The 19,249-nt window shown below is 33.8% G+C and overlaps 1 protein-coding gene and 1 pseudogene across 2 annotated transcripts; both read left to right on the forward strand.

Moving 5' to 3' along the window:
• The first annotated feature begins 2,438 nt into the window (after positions 1–2,438).
• LOC142633723 (uncharacterized) lies at positions 2,439–5,102 on the forward strand (annotated as a pseudogene).
• Positions 5,103–10,658: 5,556 nt separating this feature from the next.
• Positions 10,659–17,888, forward strand: LOC142622618 (uncharacterized). Of its 2 annotated transcripts, XM_075796131.1 has the most exons (10): positions 10,659–10,797; positions 10,973–11,233; positions 11,846–12,012; positions 12,740–12,838; positions 12,977–13,045; positions 13,114–13,254; positions 13,354–13,443; positions 14,224–14,391; positions 17,315–17,393; positions 17,499–17,888. In XM_075796131.1, exons 1-10 carry the CDS (start codon positions 10,722–10,724, stop codon positions 17,624–17,626), a joined length of 1,278 nt encoding a protein of 425 aa, XP_075652246.1. In that variant the 5' UTR covers positions 10,659–10,721; the 3' UTR covers positions 17,627–17,888. The 2 variants fall into 2 exon arrangements, with proteins under 2 accessions (XP_075652246.1, XP_075652247.1); XM_075796132.1 differs by lacking the exons at positions 17,315–17,393; positions 17,499–17,888 and adding an exon at positions 16,317–16,456.
• Positions 17,889–19,249: the final 1,361 nt, after the last annotated feature.

Raw genomic sequence — 19,249 nt, forward strand, 5'->3', positions numbered from 1 at the left:
ATGAAAAGGAAAACCTTTTTAGAGTATGTTTGATTGGTAAAGAGGAAGGAAAATAAATTGTAAAGTCCAAGTGTTTTCTCCCCAAGACCAAAAAGTTCTCTCTCCAAAATAGAGAGAAAATTGAAGAGAAAAATTGGTCATTATTTTTGGACAAAAATACCCATGTGCAATTGCACATTGGCCACTTTGCTTTTCTTCACAATTTTTTTTCCCTCCTGGACATAGCCTGCCTCCTTTTTTTATTTTTTATTTCTTTTTTATTTACTGGGCAGGCGTTGCCTGACTTTTTTTTTTTTTTTTCGATTTACAGGGCAGGCTTGTTTAGTATTTTTTTTTTTTGCTTTCTTTTATTTATTTATTTATTTTTTTGGGTTTAGATGTGATTTTTTTATGGACATGATTTTTATTTTTTAATAAATTTAGGTGATTGATATATTTTTTTTTTTGGTTGTTTTTCATTTTTTCCATCTCTCCATTTTTCCATACCTAACTAAATAAAAAGAAGGAAAATTAAAATATTTTCTATTCTCTCACTTTTCCATCCTCTCACTATTTTCTATTCTCCCAATTTTTTTACCCCCTCCAACCGATCCTAAAAGTTTTTTTTTTTTTTTGTTGAATAAAGTATCTTTCATTTTTTTTTTTTATGTCATATTACTCCTTTCCTTTTGGATCTTTTCATCTAACCATCATTTTTGAACAACATTTTTTATGTTTTATTTTTGTAAGCTTTGTGTCAAGAGCTTTGCAATTCAATTAGTTGATACCTCCTTGTATTTTCAATGAAAACCTTTAAAATTCAAATCACCTACCGCCAACTAACCAATTAGTGTTTTGGTTTAATGCTAATGAGCAATTATCTAGAGCAAACATCACAAATTAAAACTATCTCTAAAAAAAAAATGATCCAATTAGTGTATTTCTACAAATTAGGCAATAATGTCAATAATAAATGATTAATTAATCATTTTCATTAGAAAATTATAATAATGATTACAAAAACTTGTGATTATAGCATGGGGGGTAATGGCCAATTACTAAAATAGTTTTTTCAAAAGGTATGTTAGGCAATTAGCCATGTACGCTGTAGCAACTAGCTAGCAACCTAGCCAAGAGGACATTATAAAACAAGTTGAAGGGGTAGAAAGTAGAATCCTAGATCATACCATTGCTGTACGGATTAGGAAGGACCTATCTCTATCACCCAACTAATTTCTCGTGCCCACTCTATATAAATTAATATTTCATATCACACATCCTACATGCACATTCCATGTAATATTTTTTTCACATGAGAGTGAATCTTATAAGTGTGAAACTCACTTATGTGCGAGTAATGTTGCATGCAATCCTCATATAAAATACAACCTTTAATTTTTTTTTTTTTAAAGAAATATGGATCGCCATGCAGAGTGTATTGATCGATAATTTTTTGCTATGGGTTTCCTAATTGAACTGAAGGCCAATATTGCATTTAAAAGATTGATTACTAACAGTAGAATATGCTTGGGATGGCTCTCATAGGAAAGTACGGGTAAAAAAAGAAAGTGTAAAAAATGATGGCAGATGGAATTGAATAACAAATAAATAAATAATAAATATATATATATATATATATATATATTATTTCATATGACATGTGATTCTTATTTCTATGCATATGCATGGTTGCCACTTGGTTCAAAAGTTTTTAAATGTATTATTTTTAATCAGATTTTTCTTATCCTGGTTTTATTACATTAATTAAGTTTAGTCTTCGTTCCATTAAAACAAGTTTATGGTCTTTGTTTGTTTTTTCTCCCCTTGATAGGATGCATTTGTCTAACAGGGTTTAAGTACTTTTTAAGTTGAACAAAACTAAGGTACAGTGTCTTAGATGCTGTTCCTTAGCTTAGATTCCCCTCTTAAAATTCAGCCATGTAGCTACTTAACTTAAAAATACACTTCCATCTCATGAGAAAAAATCAACATGATAGAATCTTAAAAGGGGAACCTAATGAACAGCACCTAAGTACTGTAGTTAAGTCTTGCTCTTCTAAGTATAATTGTATTTTAATTATTATAAAACTGAAATTTCTAACTTTTATTTGACTTTTTTAACTCCCTTAAAGCTTGACACATAAGCTTTGCACCCTCCACAATTTTACACATCAGCAATATTAAAAAATAATAATAATAATAATGAAACTTTCCTTCTCCCCAACAAACAAAACCCAATCAATTTAAAAATTCTTTTGAAAATATTAGTACTATTTTTTTTAAAAAATCTCTTAAGTAGTTTTCATGTGAATTGGACAGGTTAGCAACTAGTTTAAACAAAATAAACTAATAAAAATATATAATATATTCATCCTAACAAAAGGGCAACATATTTTTAAGGAAAATGCTAGACACAAAAAAATTCACAACTTTAACTATAATTCATCACGTGGCAAGTTATGAGTATTAAAGGTAAAATGGTGAGTATACACCTCCACCATAAGTTGTGGACTTTTTTGTGTCACTAGCATTGTTTGAATATATTCAAATCTAAGCTAGTGCAGAATATAGTCATTGAAAATTTTCAATTATGTTGATGATTTTCGCTGGTTCACGGTTCCCACGGGAACTCACTATTTTAATTGTGAGAGCTTTCCTTGGTCGCATGTATTTTCTAGGCCTTAAACTTTCGATGACAGATCTGATCACTTCACCGATTCACTAACCAAAGTAATCATGAATTTTTTTTTAAAAAAAATTATAAACAAAAAAAATGAAATTACGATTTTGAAATTGTTTTGCCTACATAAAATTTTCTTAAATAATAATGCATACTTTCACTTATGACTTCCTCTTCCTCCTTCAATTAGAGCATCCGGTTGTACTATTAATAGATAGTGCAGGGTCTTATATATGCTAAACTCTATAACATGCCACTATATATTGCTCTTATTTTTGCTAATTAATTTGTTCTTTTTGTATTTATAACTTGTGGGGGGCAAAAAGATCCTGATGGGAACGTGGGCTTTTTGGGCCGTGTTAAGGAAGGCCGACCTGATCCTGGGTTTAGAACTTGTTAGTACTACGGGTCGGCCCATACGCCGAGGATCCGAGGATCCAGCCGAGGGTGAATTTCTCTTCGAACGGACACCGGAGAACCCGGGACTTCATGATAAAGGTTAGGGAATGACACGGTCAAGACCGATGGTTAAAGGGGGGAAACCCTTGAATGTCCTAGAAGCACCGATGTTAAGGAAATACCAAAGATAAAGGCTGTCACCTCCACATTAAAGACCCTGCACCTACCACCCTGGCCGCATTTATGGGGAAGTGACACCTGAACAGTAGAAGAGAAACTTCTGGTTACTATTCAAAGGCACTGAGAAGGGAAATATCTAGGCTAAGGGGGAGGTGGGGCAACACGTGTACAAAGTGTTCAAAAGAGGAGTATTTAAGGAGCAACTTAGAACAAAAAGAGGGATCCCTTCTTTGTAATCTAAAGAGAAAGAGAGAATATAAGAACATCTCTCGGCTTACGTCCGAGCAGGTTGTTTTACAATATTCCTTGTTGTTTTCAAGTGTTTGCAATCTTTGACTTGTCATTTAATCCTCAAACACTTCTAACCTGGGTTTCAAGCCCACACTCTACAAATTCATATTGTTTAAGGCTCATTGGGCCTGAGCCCGTAACTGTTCTTGGGGCCAGGTGCATTTGTGCACTTACATAACTCACACAAAACTGATATCTTGGTGCAAATTTTAATCTTTAGACGAATTTCCCAATGTTCGGTGCTGTTGTTGGACGAGTTGCTAACAGAATTGGAGGCGCTCAGTTTACTTTGAATGGAACACTTTATAAACTAATTGCTAATGATGGGAATACAGTATAACACACTTCATGGTACATTATTCTTATTTTTGTAGAATTTTTTCCTGGAAATTAATTTTTCTTTCTAATTCCCATATTAAAATACTTTTTTTTCCATAATAGGTGGTCCCAAAGGATTTGCTCATGTTGTTTGGAAGGTGAAAAGCATAGTAATAAAGGTCATACTCCTCACATTGTTTTCACCAATTACAGTTTTGATGGAGATCAAGGTATGTAAAATCATTAATTTTTTGCACTAAACTTTTCTCCATTATTGTACTCTAGATTCTTATATCAATTACTTTCATCCCTCTACAACAAATACCAACCAAGTTTTAATTCCAAAATTTTAAAGTTGGCTATAGATTCTCAACAAACTAATCAAAGTAGCCGATCATATATAGTTTTTTTCACCATCCTAGTTTATTTGAACTCATATTCTTGTTACTTCTTTATTTTGACATATCCTTTTTTTTTTCTACTTTTATTGATGATATTTGACTTTGATACTTCTATGTGTAAATAGGAATGTAGAACGTAATGAAGTTTGTTATATAGACAATGTTCTCAAATGATAAGCTGATGAGCAATCCTTTGGTTGAAAATTTAAGAACCCCACTTGCTTCAATGTTTTGCAGGATTTCCTGGTGCTGTCCTTGCCACTGTCAGATATGCACTCATTGGGAACATCCAATTGAGTATCACAATGAAAGCCAAAGCTCTAAACAAGCCTACTCCAGTGAATCTGATGCAGCATGCATACTGGAACCTAGATGACCATAACAGTGGAGATATCCTATCTAATGTGGTCCAGATATTTGGATCCCAAATCACACTTATTAATTGCGATCTTGTTCCCACCTAAAAATTTGGATCCGTGAAAGGAACGCCTTATGATTTCCTCGAAACGAACTCGATTAAAAGCAAAATCAATGGGCTAGCTAATGGTTATGATATTAATTATGTGCTTGATGGTGGTGTTGGCCACAGGTTGAAGAGGGCCGCAGTGGTGCATGATCTGAAGTCAGGAAGGGTGTTGGAGCTATCCACAAGTGCTCCTGGTATGCAGTTCTATACATCTAACACTCTGGATATTAAGGGAAAAGGAGGATTTGAGTACAAACCACGTGCAGCCCTATGTTTGGAGACTCAAGCATTCCCTGACTCAGTCAACCACCCCAATTTCCCTTCCACAATTGTGAGCCCTGGAAAGTCATACAAGCATTACATGCTCTTCAAGTTTTCAACTAATTAAACCTCCAACTGATTAGTCATATGCAATAAGGTTAATCTCTTAAGTGGAAACATTAGATGTTTGAATTATCATAGCTCTTACATTTTGTGGTTGTAGTAGTTGTAATATTTGGTTGAAGGAATTTTGAGGTTGAGACTTTTAGGCTCTTGTTGTGATCATCACCAAGATTACTCTAGCTTTGGTGTAACTTTAGTCAACTCTTCCGGCCAATGCCTCAATAATGTTTTTTTTGTTTTTGTTGTACAGACTCATAGAGGCTAGTGCGCGTGTTTATAGAGAGTTTTAACTTATGACGTCCGTTCTTGATTATAACTCTTTATCATCAGACCAAGACACCAATTGGTTTTTTATGCAGTTAGAGATTGAACCCTAAATCTCTTATTCAACCATCAAAGACTTTACCATTTGAACTAATTGGAACCCATGATAATTGCTATATCTTGGTTCAAATTCTTGTTAAAACTTCTTCATAATAATTCATTTGATCCAAGTAACTACTTAACGGCAGTTTCAATTTTGGCACTAGTAAAGTTCTCAATGATGATGTTTAAGAACTTGTTTTTCTCTAGTTTATTAAATCTTTTTTTAAGATAAGTCTATTAAATCTAAGTAAATTACTTGGATTTAAAATTTTGGACAAATTTTTTCTCCATGATAATCACAATTATATATTCTAGCCAGGATAAATGAGAATTTTTATATTGGATTAATATTTCTTTTTAAAAAAAAAGAGTAACAAAAAATAGGTTCAGTTAACAGGTGCCCTTAAAACATTTATTAATGGACCATTATAAGAAATTTTTTATATCACTTTTAGGAGAAATATAAATAATTATCAAAAAATTAATTACTTTTTTATTTTCTCAAAAAATGTTTCTATATATATATATTTACTCAATGCTATTAGGAAATCTATTAATTTTCTTATAAAAATATTAGCCTTAGCTGCACTTTATATACAAATTTACATCAATTTGACCCACCTTTATTGGACAAAATTACCTCTGCTTCCTTCGTTTTCATGTGCGAAGAAATCAAATCAATAAACTTTAATTTATACGTTGAAGCTTTGAACCTGTGGCCCTTTTCTGACACTAAAAACATGCCACAATGATTATCAATTCAATCAGTGGCCCAAAGTCACCTACTATGCCACGCTTGTTTGTTTCCCATAATGGAAGTGGTATTTGAACCAAATGACCACTTCCACCGCGAAGAAACTTTGCAAACAAAACAATGATGATGGTTATATGATATAAGAAGTCCACACTTTTTACAAACGACGTTACTTCCTGATTAATGCAATGCCATATGTCTAAAGAACAAGTTAAGATATATTTCATACCGTGATATTTTAATATTCGAAATTTTTGTGTCTTCTAAACCTTATTTCAAATTGTTCACAAATATTAATGATAACATATGTGTACACTTTCAGGTTAGGGATGGCAATGGGGCGAGGCGGGGCCAAAAGATGGGGTCTTTGTCCCTGCCCCGCATGGTTTTGTCTTGCCTCATTTTCGCCCCGCTCTTCATGATGGGGAAAACTTTCTCACCTCATCCCCGTCCCTTAAGGCCTCGCGAAACCCCATCATCCTGTAAAACTCTACTTTTTGTTAATTTGCTCTACAACTAGTACAATTTTTTAATGAAACCTATTTCATTGATAAAAATATACTTGAAATTACAACTAAATTTATCCCATCAAATCAAATCAATTTTTAGAAAAAATTGAATAATATATCCAAGTGTTTAACAAGACAATCATAATAAAAAAAAAAAAAAAAAACTCATAGTATAACACAAAAAAATAAAGCCAGAGAACCACATTAGGTAAAATAAAATAAGCTAATATAGATATGTTTGTTTAAATATTAGGGTTTTAAGTATAAAAAATTTATAATTATAACTTTTAGCAACGCGAGGTGGGGTAGGGGCGGGGAGGGGGGGGGGGACTGGGTGGATCTAAAAAGTCTAAACCCATCCCCGCCCCACCACCTTTGCAGGGCGGAAAAAACTCGGGTAGGGCGAAGCGGGGAAGGGTGGGTTAAGCAGGGTGGAGAAAATTGTCATCCCTAATTCAGGTAAACCCCTAACATATGTATCTTTCTTTATTTAAAAAAAAAAATGCATTAAACTACATGTTCTTCAAAAGAAAAAAAAAAAAAAGAAGCATTACATGTGTATTTTTCTGTATAAAGAATGCAACTAGGAACTAAATATTTTGTGGAGACTTAAATATTGCCTACTAGGGATAAGACCCATCATTTTTTAGGTGGTATTTTGTATAATGGGAGATATATAAGATCTTTCTCACATAAAATTAGGGGTGGCAAGATTAGACACGACCCTTAAACCTAACCTGACACGACACGACACTACATGACACGAAATTAGCAGGTTATGGATTGAGACTTAATGGGTTAGTGATATATTCAGGTCGACATGACTAATTCGTTTAATAAACGGGTTGAGTTAGTGTCCAATTTATGAGATCATTTTAACCTATTTGACCTGTTTAATTAATTAACATTTTACCAATATACCCTTCAAACCTTAGGTATATAAACTTATTAGTTTTTATGGTTTATTTTCTTTGACATTTTATGATTGATTATTTGTGATATTGAGATATGTTTTAGTTTTGAATTATTATTTGTGATGCAGTTATTCGTTAGTTCTGAATTTTTTATTAAATTGTTTTTTTTTTCATAATTCATATCAATTTGGTTAATACTATTTTTTTTATATAAAATTTGATAAACAGGTCGACATGACTGACCCATTTAATAAATGGGTAGTCTTAATGTTGAGGAATCCTGATCTATTTAATAAACATGTTAGGTGAGTGTTGACCCACATAGTTGGATACTAATGAGTCGACGCAACACAAACCCAACACACGAACACGAATTGTCATCCCTACATAAAATAGGTCTCATATAGTCATATAGTCATATTTATGGGTCTACCTCTTTGTGAGAGATATGTACTAGGTGTATGTTTGGGTACACCTTATATCCGATAGTTTATTTGCATAGTATGAGACAACAAGCTAAAAGCTAAGATATTTTTGAAAAGCTAAAAGTTAGATATTTGAAGTAGACTTAAAACAAAAAGCTGTAACCAAATGGATATGCACTGGTTACATGATATAAAGATTCCAAAATGTAAGACCCTTCTCATGTAAGAGAGACCCATCTTATGTGAGAAAGATATTATATATTCCCCAATACAAAAATGACTAATTAATTAATCAATTAAAAATTTAAAAAATACCAAGTTTACAACCAACTTTTTTTGGGAGCAAAAAGGAAATATTTAGTACTAGGTTTTTTTTCCTTCATACATTTTTCTTTAAATAAAAAAAAAGTTTTGATCCTATGACCAATGCATAGGGATGACCATGAGGTGAGTTTGGGTTAGGTTTCCTTGAATTCGAAAACCAAAACCCGAAACCTTGATCCTTGCCTCACCGCAATCTTTGTCTCGAGTTTTTGCCCAATGCGAGTACTCCAACTTGCCCCAAACCCAATTTTAACAAACACTCCCTCCGACTTAATCACATCTTGTTAAATGTTCAATGATAGAAAAGAATGCAGTGACCAAAATAAAAAATACTCAAAATCACAAATCCATTCAAAAAGGAGCAAATGCTAATTACAAATTCAAATTTTAGTGGCATTATCATGGCTTGCATGACTCCTTGTTTTTAAATGAAAATACACCAAAATAGAAAAATAGGAAAAATCAATATTTACAAAAAATTTGGAGCAACCAATGGGCAATGAGCTATGAATAAGCATGCATTTGGATTGCATTTTGAAGAAAAGATTTTTGCGTTTTGCTGGAAAATTGGTGGGTCCCATGTTACTGTTTATATACTTTTTGGTACTATTCATCACTTTTTGGTACTATTTATGGGCCCCACTGTACTATTTCAACTAATTTTTACCTTTATTTACAGTACTTTCAGCAGTAAGTTTTCCGTTTCAGTAAAATAAACGGTATCCAAACATACCATAAGTGATCCTCGGGTTCCCATATCCCGTGTTTCAATCATGCATTAACAGTCCTTCATCTCTCCAAATTTGGCACTCATAAGCCACAAATTCCCGTAATGTTGCAATGAGATTTTGAGAATCAATTACAAAAACACCAATCCTATTTAGGAATCTCCCTCATTCATTCTTTTTTTTTTTTTTTGGGTGCTCGTGTACTAAAGGGTTTTGGCCGTCCCTAAGATTAATCCTAGTAATGATTAGCAACAAATCTGGGCCCATACCCTACATGTAGGGATAAGGGAGATTCTTAGTTGAGATTGAAAATTTTGTAATTAATTATCAATGTCTCATTATGGCATTGTGGAAAATTGTGACTTGAGTACCAAATTTGGAAAGAGAGACTATTAACGCAAGATTGAAGCACAGGATAGGGGAGGTTGAAGAGCACTCATTCGTAGGTTATTATTTAGAAAAATTATTGTGTACTATCATAGTACCATAAATGTGTACTTCTTCCTCTCACATGAATGGTGGGTCTCACTAATTAAATTCATGGTGGAACCCATCATTCATGTGAGAGGAGAGAGTATGCATTTATAATACTCTGGGAGTACCTAATAATTTTTCTATTACCCATTAGGATCTCCTTTTTATCCAAACTTTTGTGATTGTTAATTTGTCCTTTTTCCTTTTTGGTTTATTTTCATTTGAAAATTTTACAAGGAATCATACAACTAATGACACTGAATTAAAAATTTTCAATTTGTAATTAATATTTACTCCTTTATAGATGAACTTACCATTTTCAGGTATTTTGATTTTGGTCGCCAAACACTTTTCCATTAGGGAACATTTTACAAGATGGGCTTATGTTGAAAAATGTGTTTGTTAAAATCAGGTTTGGGGCAATCCGCTCCAAACATGCCTCGTGACCGTCCTAAGTTAATGTATATATTTTAAAAATACATTAATCATTCATTTTTTTAAAAATTATAAAAAATATTTGTGGAGTGTGGGGGGTAAGGACCGGGGTTCAAGTCTCTAGGAGGGAGTTTCACATACATATACACTTAGATTAGGTTAGAGTAGAAATTCTATATTGTATAAAAAAATATATATAAAAAAAAATGAAAAAACAGTTAAAAAAATTAATCACTTTTACATTTTTCAATAAAAATTTTCTTACCATGTTTATTAATGAATGAGTCAGTAAAACTTATTTACTCTAAGAGAAATGATATATCTACAATATTTTCACAATATTTTTACAACAAATCCTAAGTGACAAGTTATTATTAGTTATTATTGTTAAGGCAAAAAAATAATCTTAGTGTTAGGTTCAAATTTGAACTAATAACAACTAACCACCTATGATTTGTTGTGAAAATATTATAAAAATATTATAAACGTAACGTCACTCTTGTTCTAAATGGTTCAAGCCGGTGCCTCTCACGTAGTTGTGCCTGATATAGCAGGCCTTCGTTGGCCACTGACCCAACTTTACCAAATCTCACTTGAGAGGAAAAAAAAAAAAAAAAAACCCTTCGAATCAAACATCAAAACTGTTTGTAAGTATGTTCCCCACCTCCTCCAACCCAAACATTCGTTCTGAGAAATGGTTGTGTATTTTTCAGCTCCTTTGGTCCAAACCCTCACACTCACACACCTCCCCTACTTGACTCTCAATTCAGGTACCTTCCATTGCTCAACATTTAGTTTTTTCTGAACTCTATCAAGCTGCATGTTGATTGAGTAAATCCCATCTACCTATACTATAATTTTCAAGTTTCTCAACTTTCCCACTTCCTATCTCTCTTTTTAATGATAGTTTCGAGTACTTTTGGTTAAACTGAATAGTATTGGCAGATACGTGGAACCTTTTCAGATCAAATTCTTGGGTCAAGCGTCGTTCAGGGAATGCTAACAGTAATTGTAAGGAAACCCAATTAGGCCAAAGTTGTAGTTTTGCAATGTGTGCTTCTCATTCCTCTTCTGGGTCGTACCAAAATTCAAAGAGGGTATGGATTTGGACACAAAGCAAAGAGGTCATGACGGCTTCTGTGGAGAGAGGATGGAATACTTTCGTTTTCTCGTCCAAGCATCGACAACTTGCCAATGAGTGGTCTTGTAAGCTCCTTAGGATCCTCCTCTTGTTCTTCTTTGTATCTCTAGATTACAATCGGCTTATAGTTTTTTCGTGTGTAGTTTTGTGCTCTATGCTTCTTGGATAGACACCAGCAAGAGAAAAGATGGGTATTTTGTGACTTATTGTTGGAATAATGGTGGTTAAATGATTAATTCACACACACTTTAGGCTTTTAGGAAAACTGGTAGAAAAGATGGGTGTTTTGTGACTCACTGTTAAAATAATGATAGTTAAATGATTAAATTCACACACTTTAAGCCTTTAGGACAATTGGTAGTTTATGATGGTATTAGAGTAGCAGTTGAACCCTCTATCCACTCTACTTTCCATTTAAAAATTTAAAAATCTCATGTTGGGTCCCACCTATTAAGAGAGAGATAGGGCATGTGAGGGAGAGTTTTAAAATAATAGTGGTTAAAAGATTAAATTCACCACGTTTTGAATAGCTTAAAATTTTAGGATGTGGTAATTTATCACCAATGTGTGGATGTTGGTGATTTTCATTATATTTTTTTCAAAGCATGAGTCTTTTTGCTTGTTGGTGTTGTGAATTATGGAATCTTAGATTGTAAATTTGGTTGTGAGGTTTACAGCAATTGCGTTGATATGTCCTCTTTATGTTGAAGAGGGAGGGATTTTTGATAATGAGAATAGAAGGGTTGCCACAATTTTTGAGATTTCAAATCCGCAAGAATTACTGCAGCTAAAACCAGCAAAAGGAGAGGGGGAGAATGTTGTTATCAATTTACTAGATTGGCAGGTATGCCTGTTGCTGACCACTGAAGATAATTTATATCATATCAAATTTGTTTCTTTTATGTTCTTATATTGGCAGTCAAGTACTGCATGTCAACTATCTCAGTTGTATGATTTGAGCTAGAATGAAATGAAGTTTACCATTGTCTTAAAATATCAATGGCTGGTGATAACTCCTTCTTGTTAGTACTGGTAATAAGAACATTGAAATCTTGTTATGGCTGAAAAGTCTTGGCCACTTGCTTACTGACTTGAATGCTACCCTGGATTGATGAGAGAGTACGATAATCATCTGGAATTCATTAATAGATGATACTTTGTTGAATTTCATTTTTCGTAGCTAAGTGTGAGTTGAATTAATTGAATTAACTGAAAGTTTACTTTATGTCAATGATTTTAGTGAAAACTTTTGGGATTTGCCTTACATGCATTAGGACACTAGATGGCTTTAGTGTTTTCTTCCATTGCTTCTAACTTCCTGTTCATCAATCTGCACAATTCATATACAAAGGCATCATGGAAAGGGGGTGGCTTTAAATCGCCCTTTCAATATTACAGTCATGACAGCACATGTGCGTTATATGATAACAGTCATAAATTGTTTTGAGCAGCAATCGCTTACATAATCTTTGTAGCACTTTCTGTCACAATTATTCAATGAACCTATCTTGATTCCTGCTCCTTTAAAATGCAATGCTACTTGTCACTTGGTCCTATTTACTTTTTCTTAGGCGATTCCAGCAGAGAATATTGTTGCAGCATTTCAAGACAGTAAAACAATAGTGTTTGCCATATCAAAAACTCCCTCTGAAGCTCAAATGTTCCTTGAGGTACAATTAAGATTCTTTAACATTAGGGCTACAATGAACTTCACATTTTTGAAGGACTTCTTAGATAATCTAATTTGTTAATTTTTCTTTTTAGATGCATCCTAAGATCCTTTTCATATTTATTCTTCTTGTTTGTAGGCCCTAGAGCAAGGCCTAGGTGGTGTTATTTTAGAAGTTGAGGATGTGGAAGCTGTTCTTGAGCTAAAGGTAATACATTTTTGGTTGGGACTTGTGGAGTAGTGAAGCATTGCTTCTTATCATATAAAAATTATCAGGACTATTTTGACAGAAGAGATGAAGTGAGCAATCTTTTGAGCCTGACCAAAGCGACTGTAACTCGAGTTCAAGTAGCTGGAATGGGGGATCGAGTTTGTGTAGATCTCTGTAGCCTTATGAGACCTGGTGAAGGGCTTCTGGTATGCTTCCACGTTCTCATCTGTAATTCTACAATTATGATTTATTATTGTGCCAATTGAATGGGATGCATTCATTCTTATGGTCCACTTATTTCTCAGGTTGGATCCTTTGCTAGAGGATTATTCCTTGTGCACTCAGAATGTTTGGAGTCAAATTACATTGCCAGCAGACCTTTTCGTGTCAATGCAGTAAGTTTTGGCTTTGGATTTTTTAGAGTTGATATTATGATGAAGGTCTTCTTGTAAATCTTGGCAAGCACTCTAATCCCAAAGGTTTGCTACATCAGTTGCCAGTTTGATAGTGAAGCAAATGGTGTCCCAGTTCAGCACATCCAATTTACAATTTTTTTTTTGCTTATTAATCTTAAGCATTGTCTCAAAAACCTTAAAGCAGCTCTTTGGAATCATTCAAAGGCAAAGTTGTTCCATTTCCTATGTCATTGTTAATTGTAATGTTTTTCATACAATTCTTTACAAGTCAGTTGTTTTCTTAGATGTACATTGCATACTATTCAATTCAAATACTGTGGAAGTCTAGATAAAAATAAATATATATATATATATATATATTTTTTTTTTTCCATTCTTTGCAAAATCCAACTACCGTATATTCCCCACCAATTCTGTATATAATTTGGAATTGTGAAATGACTCTGTCAACTCAGCATGTGACATCTACAAAGCTTGTGTTTTGAAGGCTGGCATGGGTGTTGAATCTTGTTCCCTATTTTTTTTCTTTATGTTGGTGTATAAGGCATGCAACCATGAACAACCAGCTCTTTTCCAGGAATAAAAGAAGTTTGTTACTGCCATTTGGGAAATTAGAAAAAAAAAATATTTAGGCAACAAATTCATGTTCCAGTCTTCCAGTCACCAAAGTACTGGAAGGTTGTCAGAGCCATTTTTTTGGATCTACTGTTCTTGTATTCTTATGCAGCTGTATTTACCAAGTATATTGAAATTTTACAGGGACCAGTACATGCCTATGTTTCTGTTCCAGGAGGAAAGACTTCCTATCTTTCTGAGTTGAAGGCAGGAAAAGAGGTGATAGTGGTTGATCAAAAAGGTCAACAGCGAACTGCAATAGTTGGGCGTGTGAAGATAGAGACCAGACCACTGATTCTTGTGGAGGCAAAGGTTGGTTTTAAATTCTGTAAGGAAGAAAGAAATTGGTCTTCTGATAATATTTCTAATCCAATGACTGTTCATTTTGGTTGGTGCTATTTCACATGCGGTAGAACTTTAGTAAAATTGTTCCCAACTGCCTATGATAGCATTAATTGTTCGACAATTATTACCAAGTACATTTGCAAAATGCATTGAGACCCCTAATACAGCTTACTACCAATTTTAATTAACGATTCAATATTAAGCCCGGGTAGTTAATTAATTTAAGCACAACATTAATCATGGATAAACAAGTAGAAGATAAACATCAGATGATTTTTGAATGTCAGATGATTTTTGCATATAAAGGTGTTTTGTTGCCATCTTCCATGTGGCTAATAAAATTGAAAAGATGCAAAGGGATTTCCTGTGGGGAGATAGCAAGATTCATTTGGTAGGATGGGACAAAGTTTGTGCGCCTATAGCCAATGGTGGCTTAGGGATAAGGAAACTCACTACCTTTAATAAAGCTTTATTGGGGAAATGGTTGTGGCGGTTTGGTAAGGAAGAGGGTCGTTTATGGAGGCGGGTAGTAGCTTCAAAATATGGGGAAGATTGGGGGGATGGACCTCAAAGCTGGTTAGGGGAGCTCATGGGTGTGGTTTGTGGAGAAGCATCCGCATGGGTTGGGAGGATTTCAGCAAAAATTGTCAGTTTGTGGTTGGGTTGGGGAATAGGGTGAGGTTTTGGCAGGATGGGTGGTATGGGGATCAACCTTTTCAATTGGCTTTTCCTAGGCTGTATGGCATTGCCATTGATAAGGCGGCTTCTGTTGAAGCTTCTTTGCATAGGTAGGGGGCGGAGGATAGAAGATTTTGGAATGTTCGGTTTAGTAGATTTTTTAATGATTGGGAGATGGATGAAGGGCTGCGGTTTCTTCGTATGTTGGGTGCTATAATCCCTCCTATGGATGTTGGAGACCGGATGAGTTGGAAATTGAAGCCTAATGGGGCTTTTGACATCCGGTCGTACTATAACAAATTAAGAAATTCTCCTTCAACTATCTTTCCTTGGAAAGCTATTTGGAAAGTAAAGGCCCCTAGGCGAGTTTCTTTTTTTGTTTGGTGTGTAGCTTGGAATAAGATCCTAACGGGAGACAATCTGAGATTGAGGAGATTGGTTTTTGTGGATTAGTGCATTATGTGCCGTCATTGTGGAGAGACGGTAGATCACTTTCTTCTTCATTGTGAGGTGGCCTATCGGTTATGGAGCTTTGTTTTTATAACTTTTGGCTTGGCTTGGGTTATGCCTAGTTCGATTCCAGACTTGCTTTTTGGATGGTGGAATTGGCTGGGGAAGCATTCGTCTCAGATCTGGAATTTAGTCCCGTTGTGCATCTTTTGGTGTATTTGGAAGGAGCGGAACCGGAGGACTTTTGAGGACTTGGATAACTCTAGTGATCAGTTGCTTGCTTCTTTTTGTGGAACTCTATTTGATTGGTCTCGGGCGTGGGGACTCACGTCTAGTGATTCCCTCCCCTCTTTTCTTTGTTCCCTTCTCCTATTGTAATTTCTTTGTTGTTTGGTTTTCTCTCTTGTTTCTCTTTGTTTTCTTTTTCTTGTATTTCTGGGTTGCTATGTGTTTTTCAGGCATAGAGTAACCTTCGTATATATATCATTCTTACTTATCAAAAAAAAAAAAAATTACAACCTTAATCATGGTATAGGCTTTTCAATGTTTTCTGTTGGCATCTTCCTTAGTATATTAGAGCTTGATTTTTCGTATATAAAGGTAAGGGGTTTGAGGTAAGATTGGCCACAAAAGCTTCCTTGAAAGCCCAAGTCAGTGCTTTCCTTAAAGGGATCACTTGACTGAATGACTGGCAAAAGTTTCTGTCCAACTTATTATTATATTGGTTTGACTGATTATGAAGTTCTATTGACTGAATTTTGCAGACTTGCACAGTGAACAACAATCTTTAGTCTTCAACTTCAACTACACCATACAAACACAGTTGAAAATTGTTCAATGATTACAAGCAAACCTTGTCATGGAATTAACCAACACCAACAATCCTAACAACATCCATGCCATGCGGGGTACCTTAGATACATTTTCTCTAAAGTAGTACGCAAAAGTGCAGAAACTGACATAGGAAGTGGTCAAGTAAACATTTATATATTTTTCTATCAAAGCAATGTCATCAAGATAGTATGTTGTGATTTAGGTGGTCAAGAACAAAAAGTGGATAACATTTAATGACAGAACTGCAGTATAGTTTGCTGGTAGGTTGTGGAAGATTAAATTAATAATGTCGAGCTATATCTGATAAAAAAGAGTTTCTGTATAGAAGAGTGGCAATAACTTGCTGATATTTAATCTAAGAGATTGCTTACTATTATAATGGTTTGCAGTTTATTTAGAGTAAATAGGGAGTATCGTATCCAAGAGTGTGATTAATTGTACTTATAAAAAGAAAAAGAAAAAAAGAGTGTGATTAATTGCATATTTTCAGTAAATCTAGAAATAGCTTTCTTTAAACCATGCGATCCCTGAAAAGTATTAATTCATTAAGTGAAAGAATGTATGGGGAATCTGATAAGACTGAAAGATGTATAGCTTCAGTGTGTATGGAGGGATGAAGTTACTATTTTTCACTTGAACCTTTGCAACTTCTGAATTGAGCTCTTCTATGTTTTTTTGTCAAAATAATCCAGGAAAAGGAACGTCATATGATTTGATACATCTTTAGTCTTTATGTTGGCCTCAGCCTCAGAAGGAAATTTTTTTTGGTTTGCCACTGCCTGTCATTTAAATTGAGCTTATTTCTAGTACCTCCCAAATTTAAGTGCTCAGTTAGAAGTTGTCACTTGTATAAATAATTAAACAGAGCTATTTTCTTATGCTAATTCACAGCCTATTCGTAATTTATATTAAACTTGGTCTATTGCAGAGAGATCTAGATGCTCAAACTATTTACAGCATCCTTCTACAGAATGCAGAAACAGTTGCCCTTGTCTGTCCCTGCCAAGGTATAAGACTATAGCAACAGGTTTCTTGTAGTGTGAAAGTTATCTGTTTCAATATTTGTATCCATTATATGATCAGAGTTGAAATTTTCTGCTCATCCTTTGTAGAAACTGGGCATCAAAAGACAGCAATCCCTGTGACATCACTTAAAGTTGGAGATGAAGTTATGCTGAGAGTACAAGGAGGGGCCCGCCATACGGGAATAGAAATTCAAGAATTTATTGTTGAGAATTGAGCAAGCAAGATTACTAATTTGTAAGTGAAATTTGTTCATGAATACTTGCAGATACGATGCAAATAGAGATAACCGACAATGTTGGAGTCTTACATATGCACTTGACTGAGATAATGAGATAAATTTCCTCAAGGACTTGCATTTGTATTAACTAGCTGATATACCGATCATCGATGTGCGGTGCTTTTTGATAAATTTTCTAAGAAGTTATTTATGATCCATTCATGAATACTATTATTATTAGTCATAGTTAATCTTTGAAGTTTTGTAGTAAACCAAATTCAAACTAAACACATTGGGGGGAAAAATTTCTCCAATTCATGCAACCAATAAATGTCATTAGATCACAGTTCACATTATCACTTACAAGCTGTTGATTCTTTAGTGTTTTTCTTGTATGATTTATGTTTTATATATAGATTCTATAGTGTTAATTTCTACGTTTCTTATGCCACTACAGTCTCTATATCAACACTTACAAATTTTAAGACAATGAAAGTAGCTTTTCATTGATTTCAAAATTGATAGGAGAGATAAAATTAAGGCACAGTAACATTTTAATTGAAGAAAAGTTTGATTTTCAAAGATCGTATTTTTTATTTATTTATACATGATAGAATTTTTACTCTAGCTTAATTTAAGTATATATATGTGTAAAGCTCCCTGTTGGAAACTTAAACTCCGGCCCTTGCTATAAAAATTGCTAGAATTTTCATGATACAATAATAGAAAAAATAATGCCATAGTGATACAATAATATCACAATGTAACCTCCAAATTTTAATTGAACTAAAAGCAACCAAAATACCAAAAATACTACAAATCCTTACCAAGTATATGCATGATATGAAAAACCAAAAATCTCAATTGGCATATAATGTGAAAAAATCAGCCTATATGCATTAGAATGCTATATCAGTAAAAATGAATACATAATATATAAACAAAATATATAAGACAAACATAATATTTTGGAAATTAACATACCTTTCAGAAAGGAAACCAAAGATATTGTGAGAGAAATTATGGAAGTTTAAATTTTAAGTCCAAAGAAAATGGAGATTTATTTTGAACAAACTAGAAGGTTGCCCGCGCATTGCGCGGATAATGCTGTAAGCTTTTATGTAAAATAGTTTTTGGAACTTTTTTACATATATTATAGCATAAATGGTGGATATTTTCATTGCTAAAATCACCTACAATTATAATAGAAACTTCGGAGCATGTAGGCATATTTTGTTGCATACCATCTATTGATCATAAACCAATTAATTGCAAGCATACATTATGCATATCAAACTCCTTCAACCTATCCCTTGTCATACGAAATGACTAACTAAGGCATTGATCTTATGAAGCATCTTCAATAATATTTTAACTATAGCAGTACTAAGGTTGCAAAGTGATTCATGTCTAGGCAAAGCAACAAACACACTTTGATATTGTCAAGGCTCTTGCGGACAACCATAGATGATACTTGACCAATAAATAAATAAATAAAGCAAGTAGTTTCAATGATGGTTGAGGTAGACATGATTCAACATATTTAACAATTTTTTTAACAAAGGTGTACCGGTATAATATATTTAACAATTTTTTAATACCATTTTGAGTTTATATAGA

The sequence above is a fragment of the Castanea sativa genome, chromosome 1, assembly GCF_040712315.1.
Source record: "Castanea sativa cultivar Marrone di Chiusa Pesio chromosome 1, ASM4071231v1".
Classification (NCBI taxonomy): Eukaryota; Viridiplantae; Streptophyta; class Magnoliopsida; order Fagales; family Fagaceae; genus Castanea; species Castanea sativa.

Coding starts and splice junctions, on each gene's coding strand:
- LOC142622618 (XM_075796131.1), top strand. CDS start 10,722: ATGGTTGTGTATTTTTCAGCTCCTTTGGTCCAAACCCTCACACTCACA. Junction 12,013..12,739: donor TCAATTTACTAGATTGGCAG/GTATGCCTGTTG, acceptor ACTTTTTCTTAG/GCGATTCCAGCAGAGAATAT. Junction 13,444..14,223: donor GACCTTTTCGTGTCAATGCA/GTAAGTTTTGGC, acceptor GAAATTTTACAG/GGACCAGTACATGCCTATGT.